The sequence below is a fragment of the Salvelinus sp. IW2-2015 genome, linkage group LG11 (assembly GCF_002910315.2).
Source record: "Salvelinus sp. IW2-2015 linkage group LG11, ASM291031v2, whole genome shotgun sequence".
Classification (NCBI taxonomy): domain Eukaryota; kingdom Metazoa; phylum Chordata; class Actinopteri; order Salmoniformes; family Salmonidae; genus Salvelinus; species Salvelinus sp. IW2-2015.
In genome coordinates this window covers 16,940,297-16,958,804 of record NC_036851.1, presented here as the reverse complement: position 1 = coordinate 16,958,804, position 18,508 = coordinate 16,940,297, and the positions used below count along the sequence as shown (strand labels likewise).

Below are 18,508 nucleotides of genomic sequence, written 5' to 3'. Positions count from 1 at the left end.
GGCAATTTTCACATTTATTTTCTGTGTGACCTTTCTAAATAGACTAAAATCAGTTAATGGAAAGTTAATGGAAACAGTTAATGGAAACGTTAATGGAAACGTTAATGGAAACATAGCTAGTGTCCTGCAAGTGAACTAGTCTGATTGAGTCAGGCTGTAAAACTATTAATTGGTAGGCTATATACAGCCTGAAACATGTGGCAAAATTGTGTACATTTTCCTTACAAGCCAGAATGTTGAATAAAATGAAATTTGAACATACTCTATCGGTTGTCTGTGCGGCTTGTCCTTCAGCTGCTTACAATTTGAGACAATATCCACAGGAAATTATTGCTTACCAACTTTTTAGAGAGCTGGTAGGTACAGTATATGGTTCAGTACCAAGGTAAAGTTCTATATTTCAGTTCTCTCGTCAATAGCTGGATGGAGGATGGAGGATGGAGAACAATCCACTTTTTTGGGGGGGGGGGATTTCAAATCTTCAAACAAAACAAGTGGATTGTTCTCCATCCTCCCGATTCAGAATATATCATTTTCATTGTAATGGCATGCTTGGTTCAATAGCCTAGCTATTCACGAGATAATACTATCCAGAATAAAATAAACTGACTTTACCTTGGTGCCTAACCAAACCAGTGGATATTTTGTCTCAAATTTCGAGCAGRTTAAGGACAATCCGGTAGAGTAAATTCAAATGTATTTTTAGTCAACATTCTGGGTTGTAAGGAACATTCACACACAAATGCTTCAGGCTGTATTTAATTGTGTATTACAGCATGATTAATCAGACAACAAGTGACCTASTTTGCCACTAAATGCCTCTTTCAAAACAAGTGGGAACTTGGAAATCTCAGACTTCAGTACGTTTAAAACAACTGGGAACTTGGGAAAAAACGAGCTCCAACTGCAAAAAATCTAACTCGGAAACTTGGGCATCTTTCTAGAACTGTTCTCTTTCCAACCAGATGATCACTTATGTCATGATGTGACCTTGTGTCTCCCCCCCCACCCTCTTGAAATAACCATACTTGTTCAAAACCTCGGGTTGATGTTGTGGGATCTGTTTCTTTTACAAGTTGGGAGAAATCTGGATTACAGTATTTTAGTTAAGTTGAGAAGCAAAGAAAGATGCTCTGGTCTGGAAAGGGGAGCCAGTATGTTATTTTATAGCTCTATGGTCCAAGGGGCTGTCAGAACAGTCAGTAGGGTCATGGAACTTAACATAATTCACCTAACCTGTTACGTTAATTCTCATAACTTCCTGCGTAAATTCTCCTAACCTGCTACGAAAAGTAAAATGACCTTAATTTGACAAAAACCGAATACCTTCTAGCCATGACCAGTCAGTAATCAGACGCAGGCATCAACGATCATCAATAATCGATTGCCTAGACTTAAGGTCACGCCATAAATACATTTTCTCCACATCTTTCAGAAAGCACGGAAGTTGATTACGACACAATGACATAAGAGGATTTAGCTAGCGATTAATAAAATGCAATTTCACAATATACACTGCTCGAATATTAGAATGCGCGAGTCAACCGGCTTGCTGTCTAAACACGTCGGTAATCGTTATACGCACCCATTCTTTGACAAATGCGTTTATCAGGAAGGCCATTTTTACAAGGCAACGGCATCCAGATTTTCTTCAGCGGGTTTTGAGTTAGTTCCCGCGGCGTCGCAGAGTTTGATGGTCTTGCTTCCATTCTGACTTCCACGGAGGACATGGTGGCCTCTYCTACTGTGGCGCGGAGCCTTTTCTTCTATTGGAGCGTTTCAGGAGATCTGTCTCGCATCAGTGCTGTTTGATGAAGTCTGCTGGTGGTAGTACTAATGGACTGAGGAACCATTATGGTATGTGCCTACCATAATCTCTCAAAAATACGCGCATATATTTGCTCTGAAATAATYAAGTAACGCTGTTGCAGTAAGCATCCGAGTTGCCATTTACAAAATGAAATGACAATTTTCTACTTCCAAGTTTATACTGGGATTAATGGCGCACTACTTGACGTCATTATTCCCCTATGCATCGATGGTATMATTGTATCAAGCTACAAGCACGGACAATTAATAATTAATTGAGCCTGTAAAAACAACCTATCCATGTAGGCCTATGTTTATAAATATATTTTTGTTGTTGTTGATAAACTGATATGTAGTTATTACGGTAAACAGAATACAACGTAACGRGACCTTAAATACCCCAACCCTCTCCTCSGGGACCACCAGACGTTTCACATTTACATGCACACCAATATCCCGTTATTATTCGGCCTACTCAAGWATTCCGTTTTTGAGTTGACGCATAAAACATAATATCCCGTTTAGAGTAACCCATCATTGTCATCAACCCCTTGACTAATTGAATCAGGTGTGCCAGTTTAGCACGAAAACAAAACGGTGCAACGTCGWGGTCCCCGCGGAGAACTGAGCTTCAGGTTGGATATTCGACGAATATTCGCCTGTAGTTTTCCTTACATCCGCCAACAGCAGTCAGGGACCGTCAACATAGTAACAAATCTAATTTTTCAAATGTCAATAGCTCTTTAAATCATGACTCCTAAAACTGGTTGTAGCTAACCCAATGGCATAAACACACATTGCACACTTTTTTTGTCGATTTACATCTCGCACTATTTTAAATTATTTACATTTTTGAATTGTAATAGCTCTTTGCTCATATGACCTATTGACTTCAAACAAGGTTCAGAATGTCCTGACTACCCTTATATAGTCAGTGGACTATAGTTATTCCATTGTACTGGATCTAATACATATTAGCATTTTACATTCATAAGTGTAATCATTTTTTATGACATACTGTGAAAAACTCTTGGCTGCTGGCTCTGTCACTTTCAGACATGCGCAGAGCAGACTGAAAGGGGAAGGGTAGCTCTTGACTTGAACCACAGGGGTTCTCTGTAAAGAGAAATCCAAAAGGCAGACACACCCCTTGACTTTCAACTGGCACCCTTGACCTGTATGTATTCTCTCCTGATTGGTCTCCATGGTGCTTAGTCAATGGGAACTCTGTTGCCTGCCCCATCATAAAGTTTACACAGTCTGACTAAAGTGCCAGAAGTATGAGGAGAGACATCCTCCTTTGTATTTATGGGAACACATATTTTATATAACAAACACTCTACATGTATTCACTCTGTGATAGGGTTGGATCCTATATGCTACTTGTATTATTCTCCTGTAAATTGTTCAGTGCCTATAATTTAGGCTGTGTGTAGAATGGGGCATAAAAGTAAATTACCTCTACTAGATTATAGTGATAAGGAAATCAGCATACAGTTTTGGCCTATATATTCATTTGCCTATAACTAATCAGAATTCCATTAGGTTTATATAAAAAGAGAATACTTCAAAATGAGAAGATCCTGCCATGGAYAAGACAACTGGGTGGACAAAGTGGAAAGGAGGGGAAATAACTCACACCGTGCAGCAGGACACCTTCAGCTGCAGGGTCTTTGTAATGCAGGTTTGATAGTTATATTTTCAATAATGAATGGTTAGCTGTTGTGACAATTTGGTCAAAAACAATTTTATTTTTTTGGTGTAGATGGCCAAGAAGTTGCACAGAACTTCCAACATCCCCTCCCAATGTTTTTTTATTTAACCAGGTAGGCTAGTTGAGAACAAGTTCTCATTTGCAACTGCGACCTGGCCACAATAAATCAAAGCAGTTCGACACATACAACACAGAGTTAACATGAAAAAAAAAAAAACACAGTCAATAACACAGTAGAAAAAGTCTATATACAGTATGTGCAAATGAGATAGGATAAGGGAGGTAAGGCAATAAATAGGCCATGGCGGCAAAGTAATTACAATATAGCAATTAAACACTGGAATGGTAGAGTGCAGAAGATGAATGTGCAAGTAGAGATACTGGGGTACAAAGGAGCAAGATAAATAAAGTATGGGGATGAGGTAGTTGGATGGGCTATTTTACAGATGGGCTATGTACAGGTGCAGTGATCGGTGAGCTGCTCTGACAGCTGGTGCTTAAAACTAGTGAGGGAGATATGCGTCTCCAGCTTCAGTGATTTTTGCAGTTCGTTCCAGTCATTGGCAGCAGAGAACTGGAAGGAAAGGCAGCCAAAGGAAGAATTGGCTTTGGGGGTGACCAGTGAGATAGATATACCTGCTAGAGCGTGTGCTACGGGTGGGTGCTGCTATGGTGACCAGTGAGCTGAGAAGGGGGGCATTACCTAGTAGAGACTTGTTGATGACCTGGAGCCAGTAGGTTTGGCAACGAGTACGAAGCAAGGGCCAGCCAACGAGAGCGTACAGGTCGCAATGGTGGTAGTATATGGGGCTTGGTGACAAAACGGATGGCACTGATAGACTGCATCCAATTGTTGAGTAGTGTTGGAGGCTATTTTGTAAATGACATCGCCGAAGTCGAGGATCGGTAGGATGGTCAGTTTTACGAGGGTATGTTTTGGCAGTGTGAGTGAAGGATGCTTTGTTGCGAAATAGGAAGCCGATTCTAGATTTAATTTTGGATTGGAGATGTTTAATGTGAGTCTGGAAGGAGAGTTTAGTCTAACCAGACACCTAGGTATTTGTAGTTGTCCACAATATTCTAAGTCAGAACCATCCAGAGTAGTGATGCTGGATGTGCAGGCAGCATGCATTTAGTTTTACTCGCATTTAAGAGCAGTTGGAGGCTACAGAAGGAGAGTTGTATGGCATTGAAGCGTGTCTGGAGGTTAGTTAACACAGTGTCCAAAGAAGGCCAGAGGTATACAGAATGGTGTTGTCTGCATAGAGGGGGATCCAAGAAAAAATACAAAAAATGTCTGGTATGTAATGACATTTAATTCAAAGTAAATTCTTTATTTTTATGTAGTTGTGTAGGACAGCCATATGTTCAGTTCATACCTATGATCTCAGAGTTCAACAAAGCCAACAACTGCTTCATGTGTGCCACTGATAAAGAACCTGGATGTGGCCCAAAGACTGACTGGGTTAGTAACTTTATTTAACATGTTTATAATCTTTTACAACAGTGACGGCATGTAAGACAATTTATGATWTAACACAAAGGATGGCCAATTCGTCATACTGCATTGATATTATTTATAACGTGTTTTGTTTTCGGTTGAATATTTTGCATGCCAACGGTGGTTCCATGTGCTGTGCCTAGGAATGAAGACAAGAGTTCAGAGTGAAGAACACAAACTGGAAGTGCGGTCTTTGTTGAAAATGTATGCTATACCCCATCCACACTGAAGAGGCTCTGAAATGTACATCAACCAGGGATAAGGAGAAAGTGAACACTGAAATGTTTTGTACTTATTTTAAGTAAAGTGTCTGTTGACATGTTGGAAAAGATTAAAAGTCTACAATTTCTGTATAATTTGTCAATATTCCATTTTTATTCATTGATTTTCTGGCCACCATTACTGTGGTTACATGTATTGACCAGCAAWKCCACCTCACTCTCCATCCCTGCTTTGGACAATTAATAAAACATGACTCTTGTACTTCTCCTTTATGGTTGATATTAACGATGAAAGGAGATATTATCTGTCTCTCTCCTATTGTGTKCCACTTAAATATTATGCCAAAATAAAAATGGGAAACTATGTACTCAGAACTACCAATTATTATAGATAACCCTTTRCTWTAATATTTAYACACTGGACTGAACCCCCTAATTGTCAAACAAATATTAATGTACAACAATATAGAAGATACATGACTAGAGYTTATGCAATATGGGTGTATATCCACTGRACYCTTCTTAGGTGTGRAATTTACATGACTAAGGAGCTATTGAAATTGAAAACTATGAAAAATGTACGTTACACTGCGTGATTTTACAGTACACAAGAGTGTGCAATATATAAGGCTAGTCTGGACATTCTGAAGTTTGTTTGAGTCCAGTAGGTCACATGACCAAGGAGCTATTGAAGTTTTAAATTCTGAAAAATTCATGTAAAATCGAGTGAGATGAAAATGGACAAACTAAAGTTTGTGCAATATGATAAGGGTAGTCAGTGTACATTCTGAACCTTGTTTGAGTCAAGTAGGTCACATGACCAAAGAGCTATTGAAATTAAAATGTAAAAAAGTTTGTACTTTGTTTACGCTCCCTAACTAATTCAACTAGGAATACAAAAACGCAGCTCACATTTCCATGTTTATTAGCTTTGGAAAGCAAATTAATGTCCAAATCCTGAAAATAAGACATGTGCAATGTTGTGCACAATTTTTCCAACATCATGACARTTATTTGGAGTCTGTGGCGCAAGCGGTTTGAAAGCGTGAATACCCAACTTGAAACTGTCTTTACCTCGGTCTGCAGAGAGGGGTTGAAGCAGGTGTGTAGTGCTATGGCAAAAATGTGCACCCCTTTGTTCCCCAAGACCAGGATTAAGAAACACAGATAGAATCCATGGATTCTATTTGGGTGGTCTATGAGAGACTGTAGGCTACTACAGACACAGTAAAGAAAGGTTGAGATGCCACCAAGATATACAAGCGCTCCAAAATACATAGCTATTAGGGTGCAAAACAAATTTGGGGGCACTATGTTGGTCAGAAAGAGATATAAAAACACTTAGATTTTTTCRCAAAACACTGTTCAAATCACAATGGAGAGAATTATTAATACGCTGATATGTAAATGCCAAAATTAAATTGTAATGCTTGCATGACCTCAGGARACCAACAGATTCAGTGTTTGTGAAGAACTTTGATCTCAGGTCCAAACAAAAAGGGTGGACCCAAAGATTAGTATACCCTTTCATCTGTGGCACCCCTCTACAATACAGGTAGTGTTTTTTATGTTCATAAGATGGCAGCATTGGGCTAGCTAGGCTTAAGCCTTTGAAGCATTAATAATACATTAAACTGGATGGTGGATCAGAAAACTTGGTGATAATAATACACAACAACTGATGCATGCACAATGTTCAGAAGTGGACACATAGTGGATACACCTCATAGTGATTATAATTGGCACCTAAGGGTCATAACGGTGYTGAATATGATTGAGGTAGGCAGTGCCACAACAGCAAACCGCAAGATCAAGCAACTTCTCTAAAAGTTCACACTTCTTCAATTTRAAAAATGTCATGTTCCTTTTCCATTTAAACCAGCTCATGTTGCATTTTCTGACCACATTATTCTCTGATATTGCAATGACCTTGTCTTGTGCCATGGTAACCATGTTTACAAATGCCATTGCAACCCCTTGGAAGAACACCAGTGTTGGTTTAAAAAAAATGTTTTAAAGCACAACTGACCACGGAGTTAAACGTTTTGGAGCGATGGCTGCTGTAAACATATTACTTACTGTGATACAAGCCACATTGAATTTGGCTGTAAATAACAATTTACATTAGCCAATTATATATTTCTAAGTCTAAGATAAATCTATTTTGAGCAAAGCAAGTTGTTGCTCCTTTTAGGTGAACACATTCACTCAAATGTTGTGTCTAAGCATTACAGGCATCTTCTCTCAAATGCCCTGCCTAACTGGCTGTGATAGGTACAGTATAAGTTTATAATACATGCCTTCTGATTATGCAATAGACCTTGGTTAGTGGGAAGGAAGAGGAAGCATTTCAGACTTCAAAAGAATGACTGTCATAAAAAAAACAAGACTACGGCATCCATGTAAACAACTAACTTGCCATGTCAAAGCATGAGACAGGTTGCTATGCAGACTGTCCACTATGACAACAAATAAACACACAGTAAATACTGTGGAAGTTTTTCCATGGCCTTCCTATGGATACTGCATGCGCCTTACACACACTAAATGCAGCTCTGCTACCATTGTTGAGCAAATGACATTCAAACCTGRCCCTGAAAGACTTTTGACATTTTAGAATGATTATGTGTGCATGCTGTAGTTGTATTCACATTATCTAACCAGTCCAACCTGATATACATCTTATTTGTCAGCATCAATCTGGTTTGGAACAGGTTTAGACTTCCAACAGTAAGTTTAGCCACTATGTAAACTCCTTGATTTCTCAACCTGCCAGGTAGGCTTCCTGGCAAGCCCACCTGTCATTCATAATCAGAGTCAAACCATTGGCTTAGCAGTGCCCTATGAGAAACTGAAGCAGTGAAAACACAAGTCATACCAAGTTGACAGTCTTTCATTTGGTGCAGTTGTAACTCCACAGTGAGGCAATTTTCCAGGACCTTCTACACTACATTGTCTCATGAACAGAAAGTGGGTCTAACACAACACTTCCCACATCTCAGCTGTGATACACACAGAGTATACCAAACATTAGGAACATCTTCCTAATATTGAGTAACAACCCCCATGGAAAAACCCAGTAGCATTGCAGTTCTTAACACAAACCAGTGCGCCTGGCACCTACCCTGTTCAAAGGTACTTACATATTTTGTCTAGCCCATTCACCCTCTGAATAGCACACATACACAATCCATGGCTCAATAGTCTCAAAGTTTAACAATCCTTCTTTAACCTGTGTCCTCTCCGTCATCTCCACGGATTGAAGTGGAATTAACAGGTGGCGTATATCAGGGATCATAGCTTTCACCTGGTCAGTCAATGTCATGGAAAGAGCAGGTGTCCTTAATGTTGTACACTCAGTGTAGAAGCCACATGACGTAATAACATGGGGAAACTCACTAGCCTACAAATGCCAATGGGTATCAGTATCCTAGCATGTCTATCMTTGCCATAGAATATATTGATCATAGCCGTTCCTCAAAATTCAGTTAGCATTAGTTTTCATGAAACAGATTCCAAAGTGTGTGGTTAAAATGTATAAACTATTTAGCATAAATTCAGCACTGTCAATTCAAATCGGCCACAATAACCTCATGCATGATATTACATTATACCTTTCCTCAGGGAACCACCAGTAGCCTAATCCTGTTAGCCCCAGATAGGCTATAGAAATGAATTGTCAAGCTTTGACCATATATTGCAAGCTACATTTACACTGCATCCTATGAACCTACCGCTTTTTGTGTTGAATGCATGGACTTGTAGGCTACGCATCTGTTGTAGGTCAGCTTCYAATTAAATAGCTGCTTATGGGCAATAAATAACATTTGTCAGTGTGGTAATCTCACGTGGATGTCTGTCTTCAAAACAGATAGATTGTATCATCYTCACTCTAAGGTATTTCTTCAGCGTCAAAACAACACACCGCCTGTGACATCGGCACTTGTTTACGTCTTCCGCAGAGCCGATACTTCGTTATTCACAGCCCAGTTTTGGTCGAACGGATGCATTCGTATTTTGAACGTTAATATCTAAAGTCCAAATTCCTTACCCGTCTGATCCAGATTCTGCGTGCTTTTGGAACGACTGCAGCCTCTCATCATCCGTGTTTAGTTCTGATGTAGCCTACGTTGAAGCTCAGAGGTTGGTTGTGGTGTGTGTGCGTCTGATGAGTGCGGGGCATTCACACTGAACGAATCATGGTGCAGCCAGTTGAGGTCTAGAGCTGTGTGATGAAATTGCTGAGATGCATGTTGACTATTTATGCACACACCCACTTCTGCTGAATTACTTCTGGGTGATTGCGATACCTCTGTAAGAGGCTCAGGCTGACTATTCAGTTTCTCAAGAAAGATAACTAACATGTTGATACTTATTTTTCACTATTGTGTTTCAGTTTKGGCCACGATTTCAAATGAGATCACAGACAGTCAGGTATGAGTCTAAGACAGGTCACTCATGCTYTGTAGCCTACTCAACATACACTACATGACCAAAAGTATGTGGACACCTGCTTGCCGAACATCTCATTCCAAAATCATGGGCGTTAATATGGAGTTGGTCCCCCCTTTGCTGCTATAACAGCCTCCACTTTTCTGGGAAGGCTTTTCACTAGATGTTGGAACAGTGCTGCAGGGACTTGCTTCCATTCAGCCACAAGAGCATTAGTGAGATCGGGCACTGATGTTGGGCGATTAGGCCTGGCTCGCAATCGGCTTTCCAATTCATCCCAAAGGTGTTCGATGGGGTTGAGGTCAGGGCTCTGTGCAGGCAGTCAAGTTCTTCCACACTTATCTCGACAAACCATTTCGGTATAGAACTCGCTTTGTGAACGGGGCCAATGTCATGCTGAAACAGGAAAGGACCTTCCCCAAACTGTTGCCACAAAGTTAGAAGCACAAAATCGTCTAGAATGCCATTGTATGCTGTAGCGTTAAGACTTCCCTTCACTGGAACTAAGGGACCTAACCCAAACCAGGAAAAATAGCCCCAGACCATTATTCTTTCTCCACCAAACTTTACAGTTGGCACTATGCATTGGGGCAGGTAGCGTTCTCCTGGCATCCGCCAAAACCAGATTCATCAGTCGGACTGCCAGATGGTGAAGCGTGATTCATCACTCCAGATTACGCATTTCCACTGCTCCAGAGTCCAATGGCGGTGAGCTTTACAGCACTCCAGCCGATGGTTGGCATTGCGCATGGTAATCTTAGGCTTGTGTGCGGCTGCTCGGCCATTGAAACCCATTTCATGAAGSACCTGATGAACATTTCTTTCAGAGGCAGTTTGTAACTCGTAGTGAGTGTTGCAACCAAGGACCGACGATTTTTACGTGCTACGTGCTTCAGCACTCGGCAGTCCCATTCTGTGAGCTTGTGTGGCCTACCACTTCGCGGCTGAGCCGTTGTTGCTCCTAGACATTTCCACTTCACAATAACAGCACTTACAGTTGACTAGAGCAGCTATAGCACGGCAGAAATTTCACAAACTGACTTGTTGGAAAAGTGGCATCCTATGACGGTGCCAAGTTGAAATTCACTGAAATTCTACCGCCAATATTTGTCTATGGAGATGGCATGGCTGTGTACTCAAGTTTATACACCTGTCGGTAACGGGTGTGGCTTAAATAACCAAACCCACTCATTTTAAACGGAGTCCACATACTTCTGTATAATTGTGTACATGTTGCAAGACATTAAAGACTGAGATGTAGGCTAAGGACTTCAAAGGAGTCCAAGAACACATTTATTGAAGTTTCCCCCTGGGAGGAGGAGAGTTTTATGTTATACCATTAGAGGTAGGAGATTTGAATAAAATAGTGTCCAGCTGCGAATTAAAAAACTAGAAGAGATTGAACATGCTTGAGGTAAACCTAATCTGAACTGCTTTGTGATATTAAACGAATGGCCCAAAGCTGAAGTATGAGATAGCGAAGCCCAGTGAAAACGAAGCTAATAATGGAGTTAAAAGGTGACACCACACAGCACACAACCACGCACAACACACAGCAACAACACGAGCACACAGCAACCACACACACACACACACACACACACACACACACACACACACACACACACACCTAACAATGTGACCCAGCAGCCCAGCAGAGATAACAGTGCAGCATGTGACCCGTCTATGTGGATTGAAGGCTATTTCAGTTGCTCTAATGATACCCTTATCAGCATTGCCTTGATAATGGCACTAATTGTCAAGCACAGGATGTTGTGTCTTCTCCCTACTCAACAATAATATTGGAGTAAATGCATTGTGACAAATGAAGAGAAAGGGATGAGGGAAAGATAAAGACAGTTAAATGAAACCAGTGTTGGGGAGGAAAATGTGATGAGAAAGAGTAAGAGCGAGAGAGACAGAATTGCTGGTGATGTATGTGCAACCTGGACTCAGGGGTAGATGTGTAAATGTAAATGTGTGACACTCCAAATAGTATCATATGTTACGTTTAGTATGGGATGTATTAATTTGTGGATGTCCATCATCCATTTTGTATCATATGTTATGAATTACAATTCGTATGATATGTTACAAATTGCAATTCGTAAAATGTTACAAATTCCAATTCGTACAATATGTATGATATTTTACGAATTCCAATTTGTTGTGGCTAACGTTAGCTAGGTGGCTAATGCCAACATTAGCTAGATGGTTAACATTAGTTAGGCTAGGGGTTAAGGGTAGGGTTAAGATTAGGAGTTAGGTCTAAGGGTTAAGGTTAGGGTTAGCTAACATGCTAAGTAGTTGCAAAGTAGSTAAAGCGTAGTAAGTAGTTGCAAAGTTGCTAATTAGCTAAAATGCTAAAGCTAGATGTTCACATTATATGCGCACCAACCTTTGGGTTGCTAGACGTTCGCATTGTATGTCCACCCACCCACCCTAATTACATTTTTGCCTTCAGTAACCTGCTGTCTCACCCCATTTAGTCAACTGGTTGATTGTTTGGTCGATAGGCTGTTGGTCGACCAAGATTTTTTTAGTCGAGCAACCGCAAATATATATTTTTTTTTATGGCACACGAGACACCCGTATGATTCATGCTGGCCTCAGTGGACTAATCCAATGCGGAGACTGCGGGGATGGCTCACCAGTATCACCAGTAGTACATTTACCATTCTAATCTACAATATTTGTTTGGTTAAGGTCATTTCTGTTAATGCATTCAATGTATTATTATTACAGTCTTTTACAGTTCTCATTGTCGGAGTGYATACGTTGTTTGCGGACCGCACAACATAAGCTACGCTTGTGAGGAACAAGTCTTGGTTTATTTAATTCCATTTACAGAGTTGTCTTTTGTTTGTAACGCTCCTGTCAATGTTGATTAAGGACATGCGCCTGATTATGCACAGAAGTAGGCCTAGGCTACCTGGCTTGCACACAAATATAGACCTATAAATGTGCCCATAGGAGGACCTGATAGTATTTCTGATTGTCTTAACTCACCACCACTGTGGAGCATCTCAAAGTAATTTTTTCTTCACCTCAAACAGCAAGTAAACAAAGTCTGTTTTTACATCCGTTGAGAATGACAATAGTTCCTCAATGTAGCCTATTTGTGAAATATTTCCAGCTCTCTTTCAAAAGTTGTGAAATAGGCCTACCTGATTACTTCTTACCCCTTGTGCAAATAGTCTACAGCTGTGTCTGTCCTGAGCTCACTGGTGCAGGAAACTCTGATGGCCCAGAATATTTTATACAATGTTGCAAGTTTGCTAGAGTGAGCTTCAGGCCTAACCAAGTTGTTACAATGTTTCAAGTTCCTTGCAGACAGGCCATGTGTAGCTAATGTGATTTATAGGATATTTATTTTTATCAAGACATTTTCTACATGCAGGATGTAATGTTTTTATTTGTTGACTTTATGTAAGCTATTTTTAGTCTACATAGTTGGCAATGGCAATAGAAGTTACTTTAGAATTTTGATTAACCGCGCGATAATGATTTTGAGATGCAAAGAGTTTATTATAAATTAAATTAAACTGTTCCACATTTGAAAATCATAACTGGCATGCAGATTGGTAGAAATGGTAAGATAAATTGACACTCCAAATTGAAAAGGTTGCCGACCAGTGGTGTAGACTATTACCGGCAACTTCAGGAGCTAAGGTCATCAGCAAGGGGAAGGATAGGGAACAGTTTTTTTCTTCAGGTTAGAGTATAAGGCTATGTTGATCTCTGGCTCTCTCTTGAGTCATTTGTGTGTCATAATATTGATATTAATCACAGTGTGCTTAAAGCATAAAACAATCTAATTAACCTACATACAGTATAGGCTAGTTGATTTTATTATAATGCATAGGGTGTGTCTATATACTGTTGTGAAAAATACACCTTTTAAAATTTCGACCAATAGATTGGTCGAAAGAACAGGCGACTCTCGGTCGACCAAGATTATTTTTAGTCGGCGACAGCCCTAGTCTCACGTAACCATACCAAACGTAACATACCATACTAATTTGAGTGCCCCGGATTTACGTTTACTATTTTATGCCTAGTCTATGGCTGGTTTGTGAGCACAAGATAGAGGGGTGGATAAATTAGGGATGTCATCATAATGGCAGAGAGGTAAAGAACCCTAGAGTAAAAGGCCGATAGGAAAAGAGTGAGCAAGTTAGAAGAGGAAAGAACAACAGACAGAGAGAGAGAGGAATAAAGATCACTGTGCATGAGAATGGCTTGACTCCTGTTCCTCACCACATTCTTTCCTAAAGACCATAGTGATAAGCATCCCTTTTCCCCCTCATCGGTCCCCCTCTTACTCCGTTCCAGGGACTGTATCCCCTCTAACCCCCTCCCAAACTCTAGCCTCTGGCAGCATGTTGTGTCCAGGTCTGGCTTAACACGCTTTGTCCAATCCAATCACTGCTGGAGGCACCACAAATACCATCCATACCAGCCTCCTGCTCTCATGTATCTGCTGCCATGACTGTATGGAGTATGCTAGAGAGTGTTTGTGGGGGAGTTGTGGAGGAGCTGCTTTGAAGTGAAATAACAACTAACAAATGCTTTATAAAAGAGTTTGGTTTAGGGTTAGTTAGGCTAAGTTATTCTGGTCACACACATGCTGTTAAGGAGTTGATAGTCATCATGCCAGACACCATCTTTTACCCACAACTGTTTTGAAAGAGAAAGTCCCAGGTTTCATCATCCATTGTGACAGAGTACATTTGCAGTAGTGATTATGAAAGACCTCCATGTCACACCTGAGGAGGAAATGACTCTCAGAGAGGAAAAATACATCTTGTCCCCTTTTTTTCTTAAAAAAAAAAAGTWTTTTAGTTTCATCCAACAAAATGTAAAGGGTAAAACACAGGCTTTGTAGTAGTGCTAAATTAAGTGGCATACTTTCTGTGAACTGTCACTCAAAACCTTTTATCCTTTTATGCCCTAATTCCTCTGGTGTAGAAAGCCATATCTGAGGATCTGTCTGTGAATATATCAATTAGAACAAAACAACAGTTGTGAGGTCATGATCTGTTTGAGCCACATATCAGCATGGCCGATATCCCATATTAACAACAGTAAAGCCCAAAACTATTTTAACAACTAACTTTCCCATTCCATTCCCRAAACACCAGAGGGCAACAACCGTGTGAGCTGGATGTAGGGGAAAGGTGCTTTATTGTGGTATATTCTAAACATACAAGGATGACCTTCCAGAGAAGAACTCTGAGAGTCAAATGGCTATGTTCCAAATAACAGCTCCATTTCTCCTATTTATAACTACCTCACAAAGAATCCTTCTTCATTAAGAATCCTTGTTCACAAGGAACAGTTAGTTATGTCCTTGGTATGATCATTACTCTGGTTTTACAGTTTGGAGACCAATAAAGGACAATGTCTTATTTCTTGGTTGACACCAAGTAGACTATATTCTCTCCATAACCTAAAAATACACATTTGATCAAATCTGTAGACAGTCCCAAGCACCTTTCAGCAACCTTATATGGATGCCTAGTTAAATAAAGGTTCAATTTTAAAGGGTAGAAAATTAAACATAACAAAAAAGATAGAGTAGAGAGGCGCCGAAGGCTCTAGGCTCTACTGAAGTAGTCCTAAACCCACTAAACCCAAACAAAAACAAAGAAGTCATTTCTCAAGGCTGACACAAGTCAGCTTTCCACATCACAACCTTGAGCCACCATCCGGTTACATAAGGCTGCCCTGATCTCACAAACAGGACAGTGACTGTTGTTCTACAGTATCTATCAGGGTAATATTACCCAGAGATTACCCTGGTCCGCATGAAGGACCTTGATAAAAACAGACATTGTAGTAAAGTGTGCAAGCAAGCCTGTAGAAGTACCCATTTTAAACTATAATTCCTAGCCAGCATTTAATGACATTCGGTTAGTTGGGAAGAAGACTTATTTGAGGAAACTTGTCAGACAATTGGAGTTGCCTGTGTTGAGTTTGATGCCTTTGAGCCAATTCTGTGTTAATGAGACTGCCATGACTCTGATTTTGTGTACATTAGAATTCATCTATTTTAGTCCTAAGTAATTAACAGGACAAAGTCTTTCAAAGGTTGTTTTAATCCCTGAATAAAGGACTAAGACGTTGTAATAAAACAGCACGGATAACTTATGGGGCATTTCCACCTGAGACTTACCCCACACCAGTGTGTTGCCAGTATTTAAGCTCTAGAGTTATTTTTAGGGAACTGTGTTGRCATCAGGAGTGTGACACTAAAGACTTGGAGCAAGCAGAATCAAAGTCTGTGTTATCAAGACAGTTGCTTAGTAAGCAGGTGTTAACCATAGAAGGAGTTAACCCATTTCTGTAAATGCAGGCTGAAAAGTACCAATGGCCTGACCTTGGCCCCAAGTCAGAGCAGGTCCGCTGAAGCCATGGTCCAGTGAGACACTGGAGCCGGGCCTTGGAAGTAAAAAACAAAAGTTTGAGCATGAGGTAAGTTTCTTCCTGAGGTAAGTCTCAGGTAGAAATTCACCACCAGAGTGTGCTGGTTTCAGACAGTCCATGGTTGGTCTGTCTAGTTTCCTCATCATTTCCACCATGCACCAAAATGTTGAGAAGGTGTATGATCTGTGATATGCGCAGGCACGCAGTAGGCCCGAGACTCCTGCGCAGTTCCCCAAGGACTGCCACACAGAAGGAATATCAGCCCACAGCGAGAAGCACGAGATTGAACTTCACTCAACTTTCTAGAGCAGTAGTCACCAACCGGTCGATCGCAATCGCATTCCAAGTCGGTCGCCAAACACTTCTGTAAAAAACCCAACGATAAAGCCTTGTGTTCCTATTTGTTTTATTCATCTCGGGCTGTGTGCGCCCAATGCACCCGATTCAGCTACCCTGTGTGGCGGGTAGGCGAACTGTTGCCATTTTGAACTATTTCATTTGTCTGAAGGTACAAACTCTGCCTTCCCGCTGGCCCGGAGAGCAAATCAAGTGCACTATAGGCCTACCACTGGCCAATCAGATGGCTCAGATTACCGTGTCTGCAGTAACGTAGCAGGCATAAAAGAAAGCTACAGCAAAGTTGATACTGTGAGATTTCAAAACGTTTAAAACCATGAGAGAGACGAATACAGAAAAGGTATGCTGTTTTTATGAGTGAGTTCATGTTTAAGTTCTTACTCTTTGTATTCAACACTTTTATAAGCCATAAAATGTGCGTTCTTCCTATTTCCACTGAGCGCTACAACAAGCACTGCAGCAGTAATGATTGAGTAGGAAAGTGTATCGATAGGCTTGATGTTACGTTTCTGTGTTTTGGGTTTGTTTGTGTTGTTTTGGGTTTGTTTGTGCATATGTATGTGTGCATTTCAGGAAATGGCTTCCTGGATTCCCCCAAGCAGCTGATTGGTCGGCCCCAGCAGATTGGAGCTCTGATCCCGGCCTCTCATCAGGGGATACAGCGGTCTGCAATTACCGACTCCTGCTGCAGCTTTAAAAGCCAGTGTTCCTTTGTTAGGAGAGAAAGCTTATTGGTTTGTCCTGTGTTTTGTTTTTGGTGTGTAAAATTGTTGTGAAGTATTTTGGAGCCGGTCCTGCAGACATATGTGTATGTCAAAAGGACTGTGTTTTTGATGATTGAAATGGTTCACTTTACATTAGTAATTATTCTGTTTTTGTTCCCAGGGGGGAAGGGGAAGGCACCTTGGGAGCGCTTAGGCAAGAGGCCTGCGGGCATACATATACCCGTAATATGTACTCTGTCTATGCACACTAGGTAAGACCTGGGCGGACCACCCCCTGTATTTTGGTTAGCGCGCCAGGTGGTGTTAAGAATAGATAAGTAGTGGGTGGTGGTAGCTACGGTAGGAGAGGGGACTCTTGCTTTGTTATTATTAGAGGCTTGAGTCTTTTTTAATATAGAGGAATATTTCACTTTCTCTGTTCATAGGAGGAACAACATGAATTTGTACATGAGGCAGAAATAATGCGGTGCGACTCGAGTTTTCGCCATCAGCTGGAAGACGGTTTCCCTTTTTGGTCTGTGTCAGTGGAGGAAAGGGAGAGCGGAGGGATGTTGAGAGGCGGACCCTCAGTCTGCTGCTCTCTCCCTCCGCTGAGACTGACCATAGATTCAGGCACCATCGACCCAGTAAAATAAAAAGCWAATTATTTAAATGTATTCTCACTCAGCTGTGCCGCATAAGTAATACAACAACTGATCTATTACCGGTGTGATCATATACAGTATCCTACCTCAAATTCCTAAACAACAATGRATTGGCAGGGCAATTCAAGAAAAGCCTATATGCGATAAATGTATTGGGCCTATAGCTTACTGAACAAACCTCATTGCTACAGTACTGTTTTTAATTGGTTAATGTTGCATAGGCTTATGTTTTTTATGTAAAAAAAAAAAAAGTCTAAGCGATAGATCTCTGCTTGCATTTTGACTCAAAGTGATCTTAACTCAGAACAGGTTGGTGACCACTGTTCTAGAGTTTTCCCTGTTAACACTGTCAATGTTTTGCCTTTACTGTGGCAAATTTGATCGAATCAACGCAATATTAGCCACTTTCAATGCAACATATCAAAACYAAATMAACTATGCAAGAGATTTTCTTGTAGGCAGAATGCATCGGAGTAGGATTCTATTGCATTGACATGTACCACTCAGCCCTTGCTCTACACAGACCGGTGAGTCTTAACCAATCAGAGCTGCAGTAGGCCTATATGCAAATAGAACATTGCCATATATGGATCTGTGCCATTTACTTTGAACTGGACTGTGTTTACAGCATGAGTGGTTCTGAGCAGATGCCCATG

General features: G+C 40.7%; 1 protein-coding gene across 4 annotated transcripts in view; it reads right to left on the bottom strand.

Moving 5' to 3' along the window:
- The window catches only part of LOC111969917 (6-phosphofructo-2-kinase/fructose-2,6-bisphosphatase 4), a 42,947-nt gene extending 33,471 nt beyond the window's left edge, over window positions 1–9,476 (bottom strand). For 2 of the 4 annotated variants that reach the window (XM_023996300.2, XM_023996299.2), the window contains exon 1: window positions 1,586–1,874. In XM_023996300.2, the coding sequence (XP_023852068.1) occupies window positions 1,586–1,730 (145 nt within the window). In that variant the 5' untranslated portion in view covers window positions 1,731–1,874. Of the gene's footprint in view, window positions 1–1,585; window positions 1,875–8,979; window positions 9,049–9,296 lie in introns of those variants that run through there. The other 2 variants (XM_023996301.2, XM_070445568.1) reach the window with 2 other exon arrangements.
- Window positions 9,477–18,508: the final 9,032 nt, after the last annotated feature.